Source organism: Pseudochaenichthys georgianus, unplaced genomic scaffold (genome assembly GCF_902827115.2).
Source record: "Pseudochaenichthys georgianus unplaced genomic scaffold, fPseGeo1.2 scaffold_610_arrow_ctg1, whole genome shotgun sequence".
NCBI classification, from domain to species: Eukaryota; Metazoa; Chordata; class Actinopteri; order Perciformes; family Channichthyidae; genus Pseudochaenichthys; species Pseudochaenichthys georgianus.
The window spans coordinates 98,990-121,147 of record NW_027263168.1 but is presented as its reverse complement, the minus strand read 5'-3'; the positions used below and the strand labels follow the sequence as shown (position 1 = coordinate 121,147).

The 22,158-nt window shown below is 39.2% G+C and overlaps 1 protein-coding gene across 2 annotated transcripts; it reads right to left on the bottom strand.

Annotated features, from left to right (window-relative positions):
* Nucleotides 1-3,858: 3,858 nt before the first annotated feature.
* LOC117443428 (galactose-specific lectin nattectin-like) lies at nucleotides 3,859-21,539 on the bottom strand. Of its 2 annotated transcripts, none has more exons than XM_034079414.2 (8): nucleotides 21,482-21,539; nucleotides 20,445-20,479; nucleotides 20,175-20,240; nucleotides 19,771-19,789; nucleotides 19,513-19,604; nucleotides 19,262-19,396; nucleotides 4,340-4,451; nucleotides 3,859-4,149 (listed from the first exon to the last, which is right to left on the bottom strand). In XM_034079414.2, exons 3-8 carry the CDS (start codon nucleotides 20,238-20,240, stop codon nucleotides 4,073-4,075), a joined length of 501 nt encoding a protein of 166 aa, XP_033935305.2. In that variant the 5' UTR covers nucleotides 20,445-20,479; nucleotides 21,482-21,539; the 3' UTR covers nucleotides 3,859-4,072. The 2 variants fall into 2 exon arrangements, with proteins under 2 accessions (XP_033935305.2, XP_033935304.2); XM_034079413.2 differs by having other exon boundaries at nucleotides 19,762-19,789; nucleotides 21,482-21,531.
* Nucleotides 21,540-22,158: the final 619 nt, after the last annotated feature.

The following is a 22,158-nucleotide window of genomic DNA, read 5'->3' as shown; positions in this document are numbered from 1 at the left end:
ATATTCACTTTATTGTGAAATTAAAACAGAACGTTAAAGGAAAATACAGTTTCTGTTACGGTGTGTAGGACAAGTAGGACCCAAATGCAGATTAAAGTCAAAATAATTCCTTTATTTCAAGGCTATATATTCACAGACAGAACACTCACCGAGGACAAGCCAAATCACAAGACAACCCGACAAAGAGAGACAGAAAACACACAACCTAAATACACCCAGGACTAATCACATAAACACGAGACAGGTGAGGAGGGAGGAGAAAACACATAGGTACCAGGTGAACACAATTGGGTAATCAGAGAGGGAAACCGACAGAAAGCAAACAGGCAGGAAACGGGGGTGAACACTTTACAAAATAAAATAGGAAACCCAAAGATAGAAAAGGACACGAAAAATACAAACACATACAAATCCTAACAGTTTCAGTCTCTCGATGTGAAGCTTATGCATTGTACCATGAACTTGTATCGACCTGTAACAGTCAACTGCATGAGGAGTTGGAAAGGTAGTTCAGAAAATCAGTAATATCTTTAAAAACTACAAAAAAGTCCCTTTCTCTCAGCTGTGCACCTTTATGGTGTAAACACAGCCTATCTACCAATTGGATCAAATATAAAAGTCAGCCGAATTAGTGTTGATACGGCAAGGAGACGTATTGTGTGAAAAGAAATGGAAGATGTTGTTTAATTGTTGATATCCAGTTATTGGTATTTGTTTCAGTACACTTATTTATTTCAGATAGATCTTATAGTTATTAATGTTAGCTTCAGCTTACGTTATAGTGCAATGTTTGCACTAACACCATATTTATATAAAAATAAAGGCAATGAACAGGTACATCTACTTTACATAAGGGTGTCTGCACAATCTCACATTACAGCAAACCGAGTACCAGAAAATATACATTTAAAAAAATAAATAAATAACTTTTCATTGTTAGGGGGGCCACAGGGGGGTCAGAGGTCAGTGTTAGGGGGGCCCCCCCTAGAACCGCCCCTGATATGCGGCGAAACAATGACTCCAGCACTCCAACAGTGAGGCCGTTTTCCTTACAGCCACTGAGATAATGTTCACATACCGCCCATGCTCCTGTTCCGTTGTTGAAGTCCGTCCAGGGCCCGGTGTGTCTTTTAAAGTGAAATCCAATACTCCACTTCTAACGCGGGCATTCCAAAAATCCACAAAAAAGAACTTAAAAAAAACAAGTCCGCTTTCACGGCAAGGTTTTTTACCAGGGTTTTCCAACCACAAGAAAGGAAAGCCAGAGGAAAGGCTGAAGGAACCAACCATAGGAAACCTGTTCATTGTCAACGATATTGGATCATAATAAATGCACAACGGAGAATCTTTTCTGGACCTGGATCATTGCCCTGCATAAGATCTGCTAACTCGTGCCTCAGCGGCTGTATTATTTTAAGTTAATTATTTGTTTTACTTCTATATGATTTTGGCCGCTACAATGGTGTGTCACTCACAGTTGGGTGTGCACAGGAGGCCCCTGACTCAATGGCAAAGTACTGAAGCCCCAACATGTGTGTAGGCCATAGCATAGGAGAATATGTCTGGACATGTCCAGCTCACCAGAGGCCATGACCTTTTCCTACATATATGGGTATGAGTCGTGCCTTTGGGTTTTTTGTGTGTGTCCCTGTGTGTAGCATAAAAGCACTGACTGAGAGGGAGAAAGCGAGAGAGCGGGGTTTCTCCCCTGGCAAGCTCTCTCAAATTGATGTGTTGAATGTTTGAATGGTTTTATCTCCAGCCACCTGTGAGGACGCTCCTCTGAATTCATGCTGGAATAGGAGTTGAAAGTGATGTTGATTTGTTGAATGAAAGTTTGAATGTGTTTTTTATCACCGACCATTTATGAGGAGATTCCTCTAAATTCTGCCGGATTAGACTTTTAATGTCACAACTGAAGCGGGCAGTTGAAGTTACAATTCAATGTGAGAAATGTAAAACTGTTAATTAAAGTTTTATATTAGAACATGACCACAGCTTGATATGTTTGGTATGATTGTCATGTTGTAACGAGAGAAGGTAAAAACCCTGTAAAAAAGTGTGGACCATTTTCTTCAATAAAATCATCCCACCTTTTGGACTGGGATAACTTAAAAGAAATCTGCGCTCTCCTCTCCTGCTTCAAAGGTGAGACTGCACCCTGCCACACTCACACTTAGGTCGGGCCACACCTCATTACTGATACCAAACTCCTTCGGGATCGCTGAATCAGATTTAGCGGGTCGTCTGAATGAAACAGCACTGAACCTGGTTCTTCAGGGGTTAATAGAGGTGAGACCTTGCTGACCCAGGTGGATCTGAGCCAAGCAGTAAACTTACTCAATAGCTTTTTTTAGGTCAATTAGTAGGTCTGAGTAATTGCCGAAATAAATGAACAGGCCTCCCGACTCCAACAGAAGGGTCAGATGTGCCTTATTTGCATTTAGAAACTAATACTCCCTAAACAACACGATGATGTTTGAATGAACACGGCTGCTTCTGGGGTGAATGTAGACCTCTGATCTGGGTTGGATGGGTTTATTAACAGACCAATCGCATGATGATTGTCTCTTCATTAACACTCATGTACTTTCAATGTAAGCAGCTGATCTAATTAATAAAGTGTGTGTTTTGAGTCGGACTCGTGGTCTGTCTTTGTCTCAGATTGCTGGTTTGTTTATATCTTTGCTCCATATTGATAATGATCAGAAAGCTTCAGATCTGGTGTAATTCTCTCCCCCATTAGAGACAGAGACGGGAGCAGCTCACGTTCCTGGGTCAGTTTAGTGTTGCTTTGCTAGACGACACCTATCAGGAGAAGTTAGTCTTTGAAAACAGAGACACCAGCTTCTTGTCTCCCCAGCAGCATACCATGATGCAATGCAAAGCCCTGGTGCATGATGGGAAGCAGCAGCACTGTGGTTTAACTCTGCTGGGAGACACATTGTGGGACATCCAGTCAGAGATGTCAGCAACAGACAGTACTAGTTAGTTACAAAGAAAAGAAGAAGTCTACCTTTATTTCTACTTGAGATGTTTACATAATGGGTTGTTTCTTTCTAGTCTTTTAATTTCTCTAATGTGCAATGCCTTGTCTTTTTATGCTGCTGCAACGCAAACATTTCCATTTCCTGCATTTTTTGATTTTCAGAAAAGTCAGAATTTTAAGAAAGTTAGAAAAAGCCAACATTTTTCACGACAGGATGTATGATTACCGACAAGAACCGGTATTCCTCCATCTTGTGACTGTGTTACTCCCTCTCTGCACAATCAAGGGTTAAGTATGAAACCACGGTTAAAACAACCTTTAGTGTTCGTGAAAAAGCGTCACTCACTTTACTTCAGCTTTTATGAATCCAAAATGTTGTGCCATCCACATATAAACACATGAATATTCAAAAGGGATGGCATGGTGTTGATGAGGAGTCACTTCTTTTTGCATATTGGAATGATGTGGTCCTTCAGTATGTTTAGAGCCAACTCAACAATGTTCTTTTTTATTCAAAAATAACAAACTTCTATTTTTAAATTGACCAAAGAATGTAAAAGTATTAAGCTGCCAAACTAAGCTACGGAAAAAGGAGACTGCAATGTTCCTCATGTGTACACAAGGAAATAACATGAATGCCTTCTTTAAATTATGTTTTTGAAATTGATTTCCATTTCGCAATATGTATATGCAGTGGTTTAACGGTATGCAGTGTACTTTACTACTTCTAATATTCACATTACAGTAGTGGGTGGAAATTAACAATATTTCCCATTTGATTTTGAAGATGTTCAAGCAGTGAGAGGACGATGACATGAGTACCATCACTGGCTGATGGAACATTTAGAAGATGTGGAAATAATGAAGCATTTTGCTTTCAGTTATGCTTTCATTGATTGGATTGCTGGTCAGCTTTAGTATCATAGTACAGAGAGAGAAATACATGTTCAAGACAGACAGGTGCTAAACCGAAATATTGCTCAGCTGGGTGAATCAGTTTATTGATAAGTGAATGAGAAGTGTCGATTAGTCTTCAAAGCACTGATGTCCTCGAGGCCGGACATCCTGGTAGAAGTGACATCATCATTTCAGGGAGGAGGAACAGACAAAGGGTTGCTTGTCGAGACAGTTTTGGTCGTTGACTTTTTTGTTAGCTGGATCTTAAAGATCATCAAAAAACAACACAGATTAGTTATCTGATGAATAAATGAACGACAACATTAAAGAGGTATTGTTTTGTCATGTTTTTAAGTAACAACTTCAAAAGGAATAATTCAAATGTTTTATAATACTCTTTAAAAGATTGTATGCATAAATAAAGAGGACAACATATACTTTTTTATGTTTTACCTCCAAAGTTAACCTCCATACAGTGTTCCTTTCCTCCTACGTTGTTTGGCTCCCCCTTGCCCCAGCCGCTGAAGCTAAACTTAGAGCCATCGCTCCACAGCCACACTCCCTCCTGAGAGAAAAATAAATGAAAAGTCATTTTCTAGACACAATGATGGATGGATGACAATGCATTTTTTAATGATAGGACGCATCAAAATGAAAATATTACCCACATTTGTATACCTATTTCAATCCCACAAAGCTAGACTGAGATGTTATATCTTCCATATGAAATGGTAGGACTACAACTCCCAAACAGTTCTGCAATATTCTCTTTCTCAGAAGAATCGCTTCCAGGTAGGGGGGGGGGGCATTGAGCAATCATCAGAACCAAAGCTCCCACTGAAACTATATTTATACTCCGCAGATCCAAAAAAAAATCCATTCCTCAAAAACACTATGGACATCGGGTACAGGCCCGAAAGCAGAGATGCAAAACAAAAAAAGTTCTCAGATGTGTAATTGAATGCAGCCGAACCACTTACGGCCCGTCTACACTACAGCGTCGACAGCGTCGAAAGCTCCAAGCTGCTCCAAGCTGCCCATTCATTTTCAATGGGGTGACGTCACGTAGCCGCGCTTTTTCGCCGAACTGAATTGTGGGTAGCAGAGCGAGGCGTCTCAGGCGTCCCAGGCGACCAGAAGTTGAACATTGTTCAACTTCTGGTCGCCTGGACGCCGGAGTAGCCAGCGCCAGCCAATCAAATCCCGTTTCCCAAAATCTGACAGCTGAAGCACTAGCCAATCAAACCGCGTCTAAGCTGGGAGAGATATCCCGCCGTTCATTTCTATATTTCAAAAAAAGTCGGAGGAGAAACTAACTATCGCCGTAGCGAATCACCCGGTTTTGTATGACCAGACCCTCTTCACCTCCCGGGATACAAACCGGAAGAACCAGGCATGGAGGGAGGTGGCAGAGACAGTGGGGGAAACTGGTGGGTTTTCGCCTGTTTGGGGAGTTTATATATATATATTGCTCCCATAAAATCCCCGGGGGTTTTTGCTTTGTATGTCGGGGGCGGGAGATTCATGTGATTGGTTGTTGTTGGCCGTGTTGCTTGAATAAAATCCCCAAGCTCCAGACACGCCCAGCTCCAAGCTATTTTTGGAGCTGTAGTGTGGACGCTCCGTTATTACAATGCATTCATGTGATGACTTCCAAAGAGAAAAGCAAGCACACGCAGAATAAGTATTATTTTCTTTAAAACTTTTTTTCGTATTTTCTATCGCATAAACACCATTATCCCAACTAAGACATCCAATCACCGAGCTTCAACGACAGCTGAGGATTATGGGTAGCGTAATGTTTTCGGCTTTCCAAAACTCTCAAAAAGCAATGTGTCTCTCCGAATCAAAACGGAAAAACACGAAAGCATTGGACACCATTTAAACCAATTCATGTTGTGTGATGTTTTTTAGTTGATGCGTACTGCAGATATCACTGTAAAATAATTCGACAGTGAGGGGAATGATATGCGTCCCTAGCAACCACCTTAGTTACTATGAAAACGCAGAGACCGTAAATACTGTTTTCAACCAGTGAGAGTTGACTATAACTTAACATGGACGCTGTTCAATAGAAATGAATACGGGGAAGTAGCAATCTCACAATTTCAAGGGGTGCGCGCAGAGCAAACACAATAGTTTACATACGTAGTGTTGGGGAAATATTTTCCCAGGCCCATAACTTCGACCCAGTTTATCAGTTTGTACTGTCCTGACTGAGCTCAGGCACCTGTAGCTTGGCTGCTGTGCTCTCAGTGTTCTGTCTCCCTGCTGCTGCCTGTTGGCGTCAGCTGATAGAGGTGCTCTCGTGCTTTGCCTGTTGATTATTCTCTCAGAACCAGCTAAACACACGGGTCTGGGGTAGAGATCTTCAGAATTGGTTTGGCATCCATTGTGTCAACTCGTGGTGCACGACATGTCTCGTGAATTCTCCGGCCGAAGCTCCAAATAAACCATCAGTGTTTGCCATCAAAGTTCCTGCTCTCCCCGTGTCTCTCTGAGTTTCGTCTCCATTGCTTCAGAAGTTTCCACTACAGTAGTATATACACGTTCTCCTGGCGAGAGCTCCAATACAAACTATAGACTACACATCCACTGGACGTACATTTTAAAAGTACAATATACACTTCTCGCTAGAAGAAGTGTATTCTTTTGTGTATTTTTTTTTCTCAGGCAAGGAAAGTTTTCGATCACGTGACATGGACACTGGTCATTAGAAATGAAGAGGAACACATATTGTATCCATGTCACGTCTTGAGAGGGTTATTTGTGAATATACTAAGTTTTGCCCTGTGGACAAACGTCGCTATTACACGTTGTTTTGTGAGACTGGGTTGTCTTATCAGCAGTCTGCCTGGTGCTGTGTCATTAAAAAGGTAGCTTATTGTTGGCTTATTGGTGCGTTATGTTGTCAAATAATTGCTTATAATGGAGCTTACAGGCACAGTTAAGTGACACTCTCAGTATGTTGGTCAAATGTTCATGAAGCCAATTCATCCATTGTTTATTTAGTGATATTAACTAGTAGAGATTAAAGTAATCTGCTGTCCTACGGAGTCCCTGAGGCCGTCATATTCAAAGTACAAAGTCTAAGGTATTCCATATAGTTTGTTCAATGTTATCTGACTCTCCAGACGTGAATGAAAGGCCTTCCTGAGTGGCTTATATTTAGTCATAATTAGTTAATTGAGACAATGAAAATTGTTATAAAAAAGAGTTTTTGTACAGTCCTTACACTGCAAAAACTAGAAAAATAAATAGTAAAATGAGTAATATATTACTTAAAATAAGAAAAATTATCTGCCAACAGAACAAGAAAAATTCACTTGCCAAGACCTTCTTAAAACAAGTAAATATATCTAGCCTAAAAAGATCTACAGATATCTTAAAACAAGTGTTTTTAAACCAAAATTAAGTAAATTTGAATTGAAGCAAGGAATATCTTTAAGAATTATAATCTTATTATAAGGAAAATGTGCTTGAATTCAGCATATTCTACTGCTTTTGTCCCAAAATTATATTTTATGTTAGGCAACATATCTTAAATCCAGTGCAGCTTCACTTTAAACAGGTATATTTGTCTAAATACAAAGATAAGATTTAAGAATTATTTTCTTAATATGTAGAAAAATCTACTTAAATTCAGCATTTGGTGCTATTAAAGTATTCTTAAAATAAGGCTAAATACCAAGAAACGTAGAGACAAAACCTTCACAAATCTTTAATCCTATCAAGATATAAACTTAAATAAAGAAAGAATAAAGAAAAATATGAGTCTCAAATGATTTCTTTTAATGTTTTTATTGTTTTCAAACAGTGTAGTAAAGGTCAGTCATCAGATATGTCTTTAGAGAAAAACAGAACATTATTTCACTGTAAAATGCAACGCAAGTGAAATTCTCATGACACTTTTGACTCAGCTAACAATTTTCAATAGGACTATAAGTATGAGGGGCCGCTATGGACATTATTCAGAAATACCGTTCACATAAACATGTGAAACACTCTCACACACACACACAACTGAAACCAACATAATTTACAAACATATGTAAAAATCTCTCATATACACATGAAACGCTCTCACACACATGAAATCCAAAGTTATTCACATATACATGTCAAACGCACTCATATACACATGTGATACGCACACACTCACACACACACACACACACACACACACACACACACACACACACACACACACACACACACACACACACACACACACACACACACACACACACACACACACACACACACACACACACACACACACACACACACACACACACACACACACACACACACACACACACACACACACACCTGAAACACTCTCCCACAGATATGGGATAGTGTTTTATATGTGTGTGAGAGCGTTTCAGGTGTGCGTGTGTGTGTGTGTGTGTGTGTGTGTGTGTGTGTGAGAGCATTTCAGGTGTGTGTGTGAGAGCGTTTCATATGTGTATATGAGAGATTTTTACATATGTTTGTAAATTATGTTGGTTTCAGTTGTGTGTGAGAGTGTTTCACATGTGTATGTGAACAGTATTTCTGAATAATGTCCCTAGCGGCCCCTCATATACAAGTGCCCTAATCACTTATGAACTTTTTCCAGTCGGCCATAGCCTTTTTGTATGAAGTAGTCATGTCACAGTCGTGAATGGCGTCCAAGAGGACTTCAGTCTGCACCACAGACAGAAGTGTTGCAATGCACTTAGGATAGGTGAGGTGAAAGGTGTAATAACATGCCACGAGATACATCACGCTTTCATGAATGTCCTCTTTTGGGAAGATGAGCACGGGCATGGTTCCAATGGCCAGTATACAGTTGGTTTCGCAGATGATGACAACAGGGCTGGAGAGTGGTCGTGTCTGAAGAAAGGTGTTGGGGTCTTCTGCAGACTGACACAAAAACAGACAAAGAAATCATCACAAAAAGCCAAACAAATATGATCACAACATTTCACTCTTTGTATCGACATGAATTATGTAAGAATTATAGATGTTCTTACCTCAAGGACGTGGAGCACAGCCTCACTCGCATGCCTTAACTTCTTGGGTGGGGCCATAGGTGATGGGAACATCTCTGGTAAAGCCTTCATCATGGCAATTGAGTGCTTTACTGTTGAAAAAAAAAGTGTCATTCCGTTTCCTGCAGTCAGTTAATAAATAGACATCGTCAGAGATAATAATCACCTTTGTCAAGCTGCGGAGGCCTCATGAGCTTTTTGAAAACTCCATAAAACTGTGCCCTCTCACAAAAGGTCCCCCACCGGGTCTTAAGTTCCATTAAGAAGTGGGAGTTGCCTTGATTGAGGACCCGCCGTAGTTCATCCATTAGCTAAGACAACGAGAGAGAAAATATATAGGAGAAACATTCAAATCTACATTCCAAGGGTTAGTAATTCGTCTCTTAATTTAATTTCCAAAAAAAGATTCATGTGTATAATGTGATTTAAATGGTCACTTAACAAAAATATTACAGTGCACATAGAAATATGTCTGATGCACACACTATTTTTAAATACGTATTGTGGACCAATACTACTAACAAAATAATGTTGCGTGTATCAGAAGCACATTTGTGAAATGTGTTCTTTTTAAATAAGTGGAGGGTTTTTATATATCTATGCAGAATAAATATGTGTATTCAATAAGCATGTTTGAGTCATTTATTTATAAATAATGATACAGATCTGATTTAATTGTCATACCATTTCTCATTTCAAATTTGGTCTAACGTTAACCGAATTAGGAAGCATAGTTGTACATAAAACGAAAACATTTGCTTACATGATCCAGTTCTCCAAAGCAAGGATAAGCTTTAAGAATGTTGGAAGGCCTGTCCTGCTCCTTTGTAACATCAGAGTCGATGAAGGCCCTTCTCGCTTGGATTTCGAGGTCCAGGAGCTGAGCAACATCCATCTTGTTTGGTCTGGCCTTGGTTTTATACATCGCCTGTAGAGTCTTATAATGTCTCGCCTGGGTCTGTGGGCTCTCAGTTTCTGATGCTAGAAAACATAAACCCCACTATTTTCATTTCTGATGTTAAAGTTTAAATGAGACATTAACACACAAACAGCCATAGTGACTGACACAGGGCAAACATAGATGAGTAATCTTGAATAAAAAAGGGTTCTAAAATAGCTTATTGATATTGTTACATTTTCTTGAAGAGATTGAACCATCTACTATTTCAATGTCTGTACTTACCACATAACTGTTCAGCCTCCGGGCGCTGCATCGAGATGGTGGTGATCTCTCCTAGATCAAGGTGGATGCGGTGGATTCATCAGTCTCATCAGTGGACGTCTCATGGCTGCTCTGAAAGCTTAAACTCCTAGGCCTCTTTCTTGAAGGAGTTGAACCCTGCTTCTCTTTCGGGGTTGTCACATTCTGGATCCTTTTCAAAAGCTGTTTGTTCACAGTTTCCTTACAAGACACACACACACACACAACAGGTTGCATTATAACTCACATTAAACAAACTTGTATCAAACAAAATACACCATACAAGCAGTTGCACAGAGCTCTTATTGAACTGGATAAAACACATCACTCCCAGTTTGATAGGCAAATGATTGCAGTGCTTTGTCTGAACCATGAGTTGAAAACTTGAATAGTGACATACCCACTCAGCTCTACTGGTTTGAGATCTGTCCCGAAGCATTGGGTAGTACTCAATTAGACGCTTCGCCATTACAGTGAGTTCACGGCTGCATGGATAGTTAAAGTCATCCCCAGCTGCTCTTTTAATGGAAATCATGCTTGTGACTGTATTCCTGATCAATCGACAGCGAAGGTCTTTGGAAAGGACGTAGTCTCCTTCTTCTCCAGCACGCTGCTTTTCAGAAAAGGTGCTTCGTGATTGCTCCAATTCTGTGTCTGTGTATAAGACATACAGTGGACTAGGAATCTGTACGGTTCTGCTGGCACCATGTTGGGGTTGTGGGCTTTGAGAGGGGAAGGAGGGTGGAGAAAAGACAGGGGATGGACAGGAGCTGGAAGAGGAGGCAAACAAGGAAGGTTGGGGGGTGGGAATAGGGCTGAAATCACAAGTCCCATGAGAGGTACTCGGTCTACACAGGTCTCTCTCCTGGCCCTGTATAAAAGATGCATATATATATATAAAAATAATGGTATTTACAATGAAAAGAACACTACACTGTGACACAAATAATAATCAACACAACCAAAAAACTCCACTTCTTCAAATAACTGCATGATGACTAGGAAAGGCTTACTTGGTAACAGGTTTAAAGTTCCTCAAATGTTAGAATCTGGAATTACCTCATTTTCATCATGAGTGAGTCTCCAAATGGTTCTTCTTCTGAAGAAGTGCTCAGGCCCAGGAAGGAGATCACGCAAGTCCTCCTTAGATAGGCTGGGCAGCATGTCTCTGCTTATATTAGCAGCTGAAAACAGATTTAACCACACAGTTAATAATAAGGTAAAAGCAACATATGTATCTAAATACATAAAATGAAAGAGTAATGTAGATTTCTGGCTAGCTTCACAATATTGTATTTAACATTAAAACATGTATTGCACTTACTTAATTGACATTTAAACAATTGCTGTTACAATAGCCGCACTATCATACAACGCATTGTGAAATGCTGTCTACAACAAAAAAGGGCGCCAAAGATGGCTATGCTAAATACTTTACTGTCAGTTGTGGAAGGTTCATTTGCTTCTTGACATTATTTCTGGCAATAATACAGTATACATTAAAATGTTAAGCACGATTTGTCATTTGTGCAGTTATTAACAGCTTACAGTATATATTAGCTAAGTTAACACTAGATATGTAGCCAGCTAGCTAGCTTACTTTGCATGCTAACTTGTTGTCCAACCGATTCAAATAATGTAAAGCTTGGTGGAGAGGTGCAGCATAAAATACACAATTGCATTACCTTGTAATGCTGCAGTTGCTATAGCATCCAGGCCCGGATATGTGATATCTCTTCCATTTTCATCCATGGCGTAGTTACATGTGAAATCACAGAGGTTCAGTCTTCTACCTGAAGGAAAGCTAGCCGGCCCAGCAACCTTGAAGCTAGGTGCAGTGGTGCACCTGACCTAACACACGCCCTTAACGGACCCTTTTCGCGGTTCCCATTGGAAGGTACCATTTCTTAAAAAAAAGGGGTGACCGAGATATTGTATATGTTGCAAATATTAGGAATATTAATAACTGATGCGGTCATAGGTAACATTTCAAACATCTGTTTCTAGATGCACATCATAAGTTATTCCCAGGAATTGTTATGACGTGTATATATATATATATATATATAGGAACATGACTCACCGGCCTCCCCCATACAGCTAGAGAATGTGATAAACACACTTCATTAGTTATTTCCCCAACGTTTCCTGCTGCAGAAGAAACGTTTTAATAACTTTAACTTTTGGGAGATTTCACGATGCTTTGGCGGTGCGTTATCTGCTGCGTTTTTATAACTTTTTCACTGAAATTATTATTGAGCCATATTAATCGACTGCACAGTCGCAGCCCTGACTTCAGGTTGCTCTGTGGCATTGATGGATGCACTGAGGAATATAGAGTGTACAACTCATTCTACCATCATGTAAAGAGAAGACACTTTCAACATCTTCTTGAAGACACCAGACTTTGCGACGCCACACGTGGAGATGAAAACCGACAGGAGGAAACCCAAGCACAGCAGCAAAAAGTAAGTAACGGCTGCTAACTCAGCTAAGATTGTTAGCTACAGTGGTTGGGCCAGTGCTTAAAAAACTCGGATACAGGGTTAGTTTCGTACGTTTTGTGATGTTACAGATAGCGTTAGCCAATACTGATCAGCCTGGCCACATTTAGTTATTATAAACTATTAGTATTAACTAATCAATCTGCTAGGCTACAAGCAGGCGGCATCTGTCAACCATATATTTGTAATTCAGCAGTTAGCTATGTAGTGTTTTTGTGGGGATGAAAAAAACGTTAAAAAATATGCATTACGTTGGTAACGTTTGGCCACACTTGCTAAAACAGTAAATCACAAAAAATATGGTTTTCCACTCTGCAAGATCCTGCAAGGTGCATGCATCACTGTCAGGATCTGCACATGATTTGCTAAAACTGTGAATTCAACCAATCAGAAATAAATCCCAAATTCTTTACCCACTATTAAAGGTGGGGTAAGTTTGAGAAACCGGCTCGAGATACACTTTTTGTTATATTCCATGGAATGCTTTTAACATCCCGATAGCAATGAATATCTTAAGTGCTTTGACAAAAATCCATAAAAAAATGTAATCTGTGGAAGCCGTAGTACTGTAAAAAAAACGTCATGGTTTTGATTTCCGGACTGAAACAATTTAATAGAGTGTAACCCAGACAATGGACAAAGTGCTACTGCTTACAGTTAGTAATTGTTGCTGAAATAACTCTTACCCCCAAAGTTTGTTTAATGTGAAAATAATCTTAGATAGATAGGAATTCAATATTTAAATTGCTCTTTTAGTGAAGCTAAATTCAATTTCAAACAATCCTGTTTCTTTGATATGTTGTACACAGGACAACATTCAACATGATCAGCTTCCAGCCGACTCCAGCAGCAAGGATCAGAACCTTCACACACCTGACTCAGTTGAAGAGCAAATGGGCATCGACCAAGAAGGAGCTGTCACAGTGCACCAAGTATGTTTTCTTTGTTGTTGACTATCTACTGAAAATTAAGGGATGCTAAATAAAGGTCAGGCCGATATAGTAGTGGCTAATATTGGCCTAGCATATCATTTACATATCAATATTATGTCAAAATATTTCATTTAAATTCACCAAATGATTCATAACACCTAGAGGTATATGTGAAGATGTATTTCTATGTGCTGTACTAGCAAAACTAAATGAACACATAAAGAGGTAGAGCGGCTTATTGTCTTGTTGGAATACTAATGTTTGATATGTTTTGGTCAGAGTTACAAAATATTAAATTATCTATCTTTGCTCACCACATCTCACCAGTTTTTTATCATCAGATGTGCATACATTTAATGGTTATATATTTCTGTCACAGTGAGTAATGTTATACCTGCAAATGTCAAGTTACTACATTTTGTATATTGTAGGATCTGACAACACATGCCACTGCCTTTGTTATCAATGCCCGATCCAAGCATCGTCTGTCACAGGTAAGATGCTTCCTTACACATGAGAACAGAGCACAGTATTTGGCTACTTATTGTACACAGTTAGCAGTTAATAGTGGTTCACTGTTGGCCAAGTTCAGTCTTAGTGGTTATCCACTTTACTGTTGTGTCTAGCTACAGTGATCATGATAATGTGTTCCAACATCAAAGATTGATCACATCACTTTCAATCTCTCATTTTCAGAAAGGCATGAATGACATTGTTGCTGGGGTGCAGCAGTATCACTCATCACTATTGGACAACCTCAGGACGCAGATGAAGGAAGTTCTAAAGAAGAATTCAGGAAGTACAACCAATCGACTTGAAAAAGATGCAATGGATATATTTGACAGTTTCATTGACCCCTTTGCTAATGTTTCAACAACATTTCGCAAGAACAGTGTTATTAAGAAGCAGTTTTGTTGTTTGGATGCAGAGGAAATTCCAATTGCTCGAACCATATGCAGGAAGAAACGTGGAGAATCAACAGATTTTGTCATCAAAGACAAATTATTTTATTATGTACCATTAGTCAAAAGTGTAGAGCAGTTCCTATTACATCCGAGGATTCTGACTATGATTGAAGAGGGACCCCAGAGGTGCAGTGAAGGTTTTTTTCATGACCTTGTTGATGGTTCTCTTTTAAAATCTCATCCCTTATTTTCAGAGAAACCAAATGCACTGCAGATCATTCTGTATACAGACGAAATAGAGATCTGTAGTCCACTAGGATCCTTTGCATCAAAGAACAAGTTGTTAATGGTGTACTACACCCTAGGTAATATAAATCCAAAATACAGGTCTAAGCTGGCTGCTATTAGGCTACTTGCGATGGCTAAATCAGTAGACCTCCGTCAATCTGGCGTAGATGTAATATTGAATAGAATAAAGGAAGACATGGATGCATTGTACAGTGGTGTTAAAATGCAAACTATTAACGGGGAGAAAACAATACATGGTGCTATGGTTTCTCTCTGGCACAGCATGAACTCGCAGGGTTCAAAGAGGGAGTGGGCTTTGCTTACAGTAAGTGCAGACACTGTGAGTGTTCTTTTGAGGACATGCAGTCACAATTCAACGAGGATGCATATATTAAAAGAACATTGGAGAATCATGTCAGGCAGTGTGATGAAATAGAAAAGGCGAGCACAGACTTGCTTCGCAACAGCCTTAGAACAACATATGGGATCAATCGAAGGAGCAAGTTAGTTGACTTCCCATCCTTTGATATTATTCGACAAACCCCGCAAGACATTATGCATGTCATTCTAGAGGGTATAGCTCCTTTGGAAATTAAATGTGTTTTGAATCATCTTATTCAGTCAGGAGAGTTAAATCTGGACTCTGTGAATTCAGCTATTCTTGGTTTCCCTTATTCGCCGCTAGATGTTAGAGATCGACCATCCCCAATTTCTCTGAGTACACTTGTGTCAACTGATGGTAAACTAAGGCAGTCATCAGGGTAGTGTTGCACGGTGTACCGATACTTGAAAGGTACCGCGATACCCTGCCGTTAAAAACGGTACGATTCCTCCGTTTCATTAGTATCGGTATTTTAAGAATGACGGGGAAAAGTACTCCCGTGAAAAAGCGCCGTTTTTCCATATAATAATAATAATAATCACCATCTGCCCCTTATATAGACCACCCTCGGAAGCCAGCCTCTTCGACCTAGGACCAGCGATGCGGGAATGGCTACACGACACCGAGTTGGACATCTAACGTTATACGAAAGAAGAAGCGCCGTTTTTAATAAGAGCCGTGTGTGTTCAGCGCTCTGCTTCCACTCCCTGCACTGCAGCCGTGCCTGCAGTCCCGCTCCTCTCAAGCACGCTCTAAGTCCCTCCCCTCTCTCGTGCACGTGGCCACGTGCTAGCTGCCAGAGCATGTGAGAAAACGAGAAGCATGGCTGCAAGTGGGAGTGCAACTGCCGCTGCGCCTCGGCTTGTTAACAAAAAAGACGCCAGAAGTCTGTGAACGGGCCGTTCAGGTGTTCAGAGCAGAGCTCCCTGTCGGAGCGGCAGAGCGTGATGTGCACTGAAAAGTTTTTCTGTCGCAATATTATCGTTGAGCAAACTTAACTAGCAAACTAGCATCACTATCTGCTAACGTTAGCTTTAGCCTTCGTTTTCTATTAGTTTTTTTTTCATAGGCTATACACGGAGGTGGTATAAGTATATATCTTGTACTTGAGTAAAAGTAGAAGTACCCGGGTCTTGTACTTGAGTTAAAGTAGAAGTACCAGAATGTAGGAATAATCCTGAAATCAAAATGTTCCTCAAATAAAAGTACAAAAGTATTCTCATCAAAATATAGTTAAAGTAGCGACAGTAAAAGTAGAAGTACTCAGGTCTTGTACTAGAAGCACCAGAGTGTAGGAATACTCTGTTACAGTAAAAGTACTGCATTCAAAATGTTCCTCAAGTAAAAGTATTAAAGTAGCGACAGTAAAAGTAGTCATGGTGCAGATTGGTCCATTTCAGAATAATATATAAGATATGTTTTATAATGATTGATCATGAAAGTGTTCTCAAAGCTGGTAAAGGTGCAGCTAGTTTGAAGTACTTTGTAGACTGCAGGGTAGCTGGTGAAGGTGCAGCTAGTCTGAAGTACTTTGTAGACTGCAGGGTAGCTGGTGAAGGTGCAGCTAGTCTGAAGTACTTTGTAGACTGCAGGGTAGCTGGTGGAGGTGCAGCTAGTCTGAAGTACTTTGTAGACTGCAGGGTAGCTGGTGAAGGTGCAGCTAGTCTGAAGTACTTTGTAGACTGCAGGGTAGCTGGTGGATTTACTCCAGGTGGAACTAAAGTCTGATTCAACACTTGGTTAGATTTCACATCATTCATCCAGATCTGTGAAGTAACTAAAGGTATTAATACATGTAGTGGAGTTGAAGTACACCATGTACCTCTGAACTGTAGTGGATTAGAAGTACACCATGTACCTCTGAACTGTAGTGGAGTAAAAGTACACCATGTACCTCTGAACTGTAGTGGATTAGAAGTACAAAGTAGCAAAATAAACATTGAAATACTTAAATAAAGTACAAGTATCTCAAAATTGTACCCAAGTAGTACTTGAGTTTATGAACTTAGTTACTTTACACCAGTGGCTATAAAGATAGAAAGACTAAGCCTTGCACAGAGGCATGAAAATACATTTTCAAAATGCTCAACAGTGCTGCCAGAATGTTAAACTCACTGCTACACAATTAAAATAAATGCTTTTATATATATTTATATTAGATGTGACTCTTTGGCGTTTCTGTTCTTAGTAACACTGCTGCTTTAGTTGTTCTGACTGCTAAAATCATCTGTTATTCCTAATTTTAAAGCCGATATTCCGTGTTTCCATTTTTTTAAGAAAAGTATCGAAAAAGAATCGGAATCGCAATTCTTGACTTGGTATCGGTATCGAAACCAAAATGTTGGTATCGTGACAACACTACATCAGGGCAAATGCTTGTCCTGTTGAGGATATTGCCATTTGTTTTGGAACATGTGAAAGTCAATGCATAAGTGCAGTTGGTAATGGACTTAATAGAGATTGTTCAAATAGTGTTTGCACCTGTTCTTACCATTGCAACTGTGTCAAGGTTAAAGTTACTGATTGAAAGTCATTTGAAGCATTGGAAGGAGCTTTTTCCAGACCACAATGTTCCACCTAAGCAGCATTACATGATACATTTGCCATCACAGATAGAATCATTGGGTCCCATGGTCAGACATATGTGTATGCGGTTCGAGTCTAAGCATTGTTTATTTAAGCAATGGGCCTCCAAGCTCAATTTAAAAATGTATGCAAGTCTTTGATTAATCAGAACCAAATATATGAAAGCTGCCAAAATGTTGACCCTTCCAAGCACCCAATTTTTTCCAATGAAAAGGAGATAGGTCCTGTATCTGAGGTTAGAGATATTTACAATATTTACAAGGAAAATTGAGGGACTTCCTAGGTTTCAGTGAAATTAACCACGCTGTATCAGTGGCTTGTGATACATGGTAAGAAATACATTACTGAGAAGTCCTTGATCCTTGCCAATGTACTAAATGGTAATACACCAGAATTTGGACTTGTCAAAAGCATATTTCTTGTTGATTCTAAGCTTTGATAGAAATGTTATGGCTTATCAAGTTGAGGTCCCACACCTTGCACAGGCCACTGAGTTAGTGGATGCCGAAAAGCTGGTTGATTTTACCTCTTATTACACAATCAGCAGAAAGGGCCAAACCTATGTACAAGTGAAATACTATCTTGGGGATGTAATGGAATTGCACAACAGTTCAAATGACTCATAGTGTGTTTCTTTGATATGATGATGTTGAAGCATTTAAAGCAAACTCAGCAGGTTTAAATGTAGGACTAAGGTCCTGACTTAGGATATGTTATTAGCAGATACAAATGTTAGCTGTTTGGATTCCAGATGTGTTTTGCATTATAGTTTGCAGTGTGCCTAAATCATCATAAATCAATAAATCATCTGTCTTTGTATAATACTGGGTCTTTCTTTCAGGTTGTTTTAAATGTTAATTACATAACATGTTATCAGCCATTTAGGTGTTTATCAACGCTGTTTATGTTTGCTAAATGCCCTTGTCCTGAATAATGTTACCGACTTTAACTTTTCAAATGAGATGTTTGCACATAGTGCTCAATCACTTTAGCTTGCTGAAGAATAATACATGCTGAAAAGAATGTTCTTAATGCAGTAGTTTGACTTGGCTGGTACTGTTATTTCTGTATACTGCATTTCATGGACATACTTAATTGATGTACTGGGGTTTAGACTGACCATAAAACAATGAATTTAATTTGGTCAGATTATCTGTTTTTAATATGTTAAGAGATGAAAAAGGATAGGATGCTTGCAATAAGATATTCTGACTTTGAAAAAGCAGTTTTCTACTTATCAGTGTTGATCCAATACCTTTAGAATTATGGTATTTCTCAATTTATACATGAATTTACTCAGAATCAGTATTAAAATCTCAAAAACAAGTAATAAAACCTTATTAAGATAATTAAGTAAAAGCACTTAATGGAAGTGAAATTCACTACTGCAAAAACTTCTTTGTAAGAGCAAATATCTTGGCAGACAAAATATAAGCATGTTTTGTCTTGATTTAAGATATTTCATCTTAGTAAGATTTCAGTTTTTGCAGTGTATATCTTTAATGCGACTCCTAAATTAGAATATATAAATAACTCACCATGACAGCATCATGGCCTCCAGCCCAAAAGTGTAGATCTTGGCCTGTTGCTGTTCTCACCAACTTTCTGATGAAGTTGAATTCAGTGGTCGATTGGAAAGAAGCCAGATTCCCTCCGAGGCCAAGGCAATCTCTCTATGGTGGGGAAACAAAGTGCGCACAGACAAACAATGTTGTTTCAAAATCTGTTTTAGAGAACATGCCAAACATTAAAAGTTCCAGTTAATGCACTATTGTTGTCATTTCAGTACCTCAGCACTAGCCCAGTTCATTGGCTGATTCTTGAAGATGAAACAGCGAGAGCCAAGCTGGGTCCACTCAGGGGGGCAGCTCCCTCTGCAATCTGCAATTGTCATATAAAAAGACTTAATAATAAATACTTAATTAATTGAGAGAGCAACAGAAGCAAAGACTTCAGAACACAGATGCTGTCCAATCGGATGCCATCTTAATGTTGCTGCAGTCACAAAGTGTTGGATGCTGTATTTTGACTCCATTACCAAAATAACCTGCTGAATTAGCTGTTGCCTGTGGATGTAAAGAACACATCATTAGGAATGAACAGGTTGTGTTTCATAGTTCAGATAACGCTATAGCGTTGCTTTGGAAATGGTGTTACGAATGAATTCTTTACTAATATTCCCTAAAGTAACCCAGCTTTAATGTATCTGTGATATTGATCTACAGTGGGATCTACACATCAAACTTGAGTCTCCATCCCCATTACTTATTGTAACATCCCTTTATCTTATCTCATCATCAAAAAAGAGACTGCATTTCTGAAACCTCCTGTGATTATATTTGAAAAAGATAATGTTGCATGTGACGGAGCTGGATATTCATTAAATAGTCTATTATTTGTAATGTATTACTTGCGTATTATCCGTAGCTACGCATAACAAATAGTACGTACATCTGCCTCCATCCACAGTCCACTGGTCAAACAGAGGAGCACGATGCAGTAGACGCCAGATTCCATCTGTGTAGAGATTAGAAATGTAAAATGTTACAATGACTAAAGCGCCTGGAGTAAAGTTTGCTTTCTGAGCAGTGCTTCCCTTGCAGTGGACACAACTTCATACATGTTCGTTATATTGTGTTCCTTGACATGTTGTACTCAAGGGCTATAGTTTAACTTTCACAGTTTTTATTTTTAAAACAAACTAAAGAACTAAACCCTTACCTTGCTGTGATGATCAGATGAAGTAGCACTTGCAGCTGCAGCGAGAGTTGCGATAGTCATGGAAGGGTTAGGGTTCTTTATATACCTGCTCTAGACGCTATACACGTACACTTGATCGTCATTTGATATTGCGAGTGACATATTGACACACCCTAGATTAAATATTAGACTGTTTCATAAGACATAGAAAACTAAACAACTACTGATGTGGAAACCAGGTTATTTGTTTTGCTGTAGCTACAGTAAATTAAACTGTGCAAGGCAAGGCTCGATTATTTATATAGCTTATTTCAACACAGACGAAAACACGAGGAGCATTAACAGCAGAAACACATTTTAAAATGTCATGAAAAAGCCAAGAGAATAAAATGAATAATAAAACAAACTGAAATAATATATATATATATACATTTGATGTAATATAAAATACAGGAATACATATCTAAATGTAGTGTAAGACATGAATAGTTGATTTGATCAAAGAATAAAGTAATGGATTACAGAACTGAGGGTTACAGCGGACCTGCAGGATTCTGGGAGTTTGTTCCAGATGTTTGAAGCATGCTAACTGAGCTTCCCCATGTTTAGTTCTGACTCTGCAGACAGAAAGCAGACCAGAGAGTTCTGGATGGTTCATAATGTAGCAGGGGATCACAAATGTGTTTTAGCCTTACAGCATTCAGTGCTTCACAAACAAGCAGTAGTTGACAGTGTGAAGACCTCAGAACTGAAGTGAACCTGGTGTTAGTGAGGACACGGGCCGCGGCCTTCTGACTCAGCTGCAGCTGTCTTATACATTGTTTTAGTAAGACTTTCCAATTCCTGCGAAGAAAGTTATTTCATCTTAGAAATATTCTTTAGGAGATAGTAGGCTGACTTAGTAACTGTCCTAATGTGACTGTTGCAACTCAGTTCAGAGTCCATGACCTAGATGGCTGGCCTTCTCTGTTGTTTTGAACCTTGCTCATTGAAGCTAAGTTCTGACTTTTTTCCATTTCTCTTTGGCTCAAAAATATTGATTTGTTCAATTGACTTACTCAGTGCTTGATTTGTTCTCGAACGGTTATGAACATGTGAGTATTGTCTTCATAGCTATGGGAACTGATTCTGTTGTTTTCGATTATCTGAGCCACTGGAAGCATTTAGATGTTAAAGAGAAGAGGCCCCAAGATGGACATTTGAGGAACTCCGCTTGTCACATCTGTCCACTCGGATGTGTAGTTGCCAATAGAATCAAAGTGTTTCCTTTCCTTTAAGTAGGATTCACACCAATTCAGAACTGTTGCCGAAAGTCCAACCAAGTTTTCCAGTCGGTCGAATATAAGTTAAGATAAGATGGACCATTATTTATACCCATAGGGAAATGCACTTGTCGTGGCAGCAACAGACTTTGATGAAAACATATCATTTTATAAATGTAAAAAAGTTTCACAAAAATGTATTTCTGGTCCACACAAATAGTTACATCAAAAACATATTTGAGTGTCGTTACATTTATATAAAAAACGCTTTCTGAGTGAATCTCTGCATTTGAAGGTCTTGTGTGAGCGCGCGCTCCACCCTAATGCTGTTGTCACCACGGTAAAAAGCATTAATCGGAGTCTTTATAGGCGTAGTGTGTTCTACTGAGGTCCCTGAATGTGCTTTGTTGAAACAAAAGACACTCAGATTTGGATACAGATCAACCGCATTCTTATTAGAGAACGTAGTGATC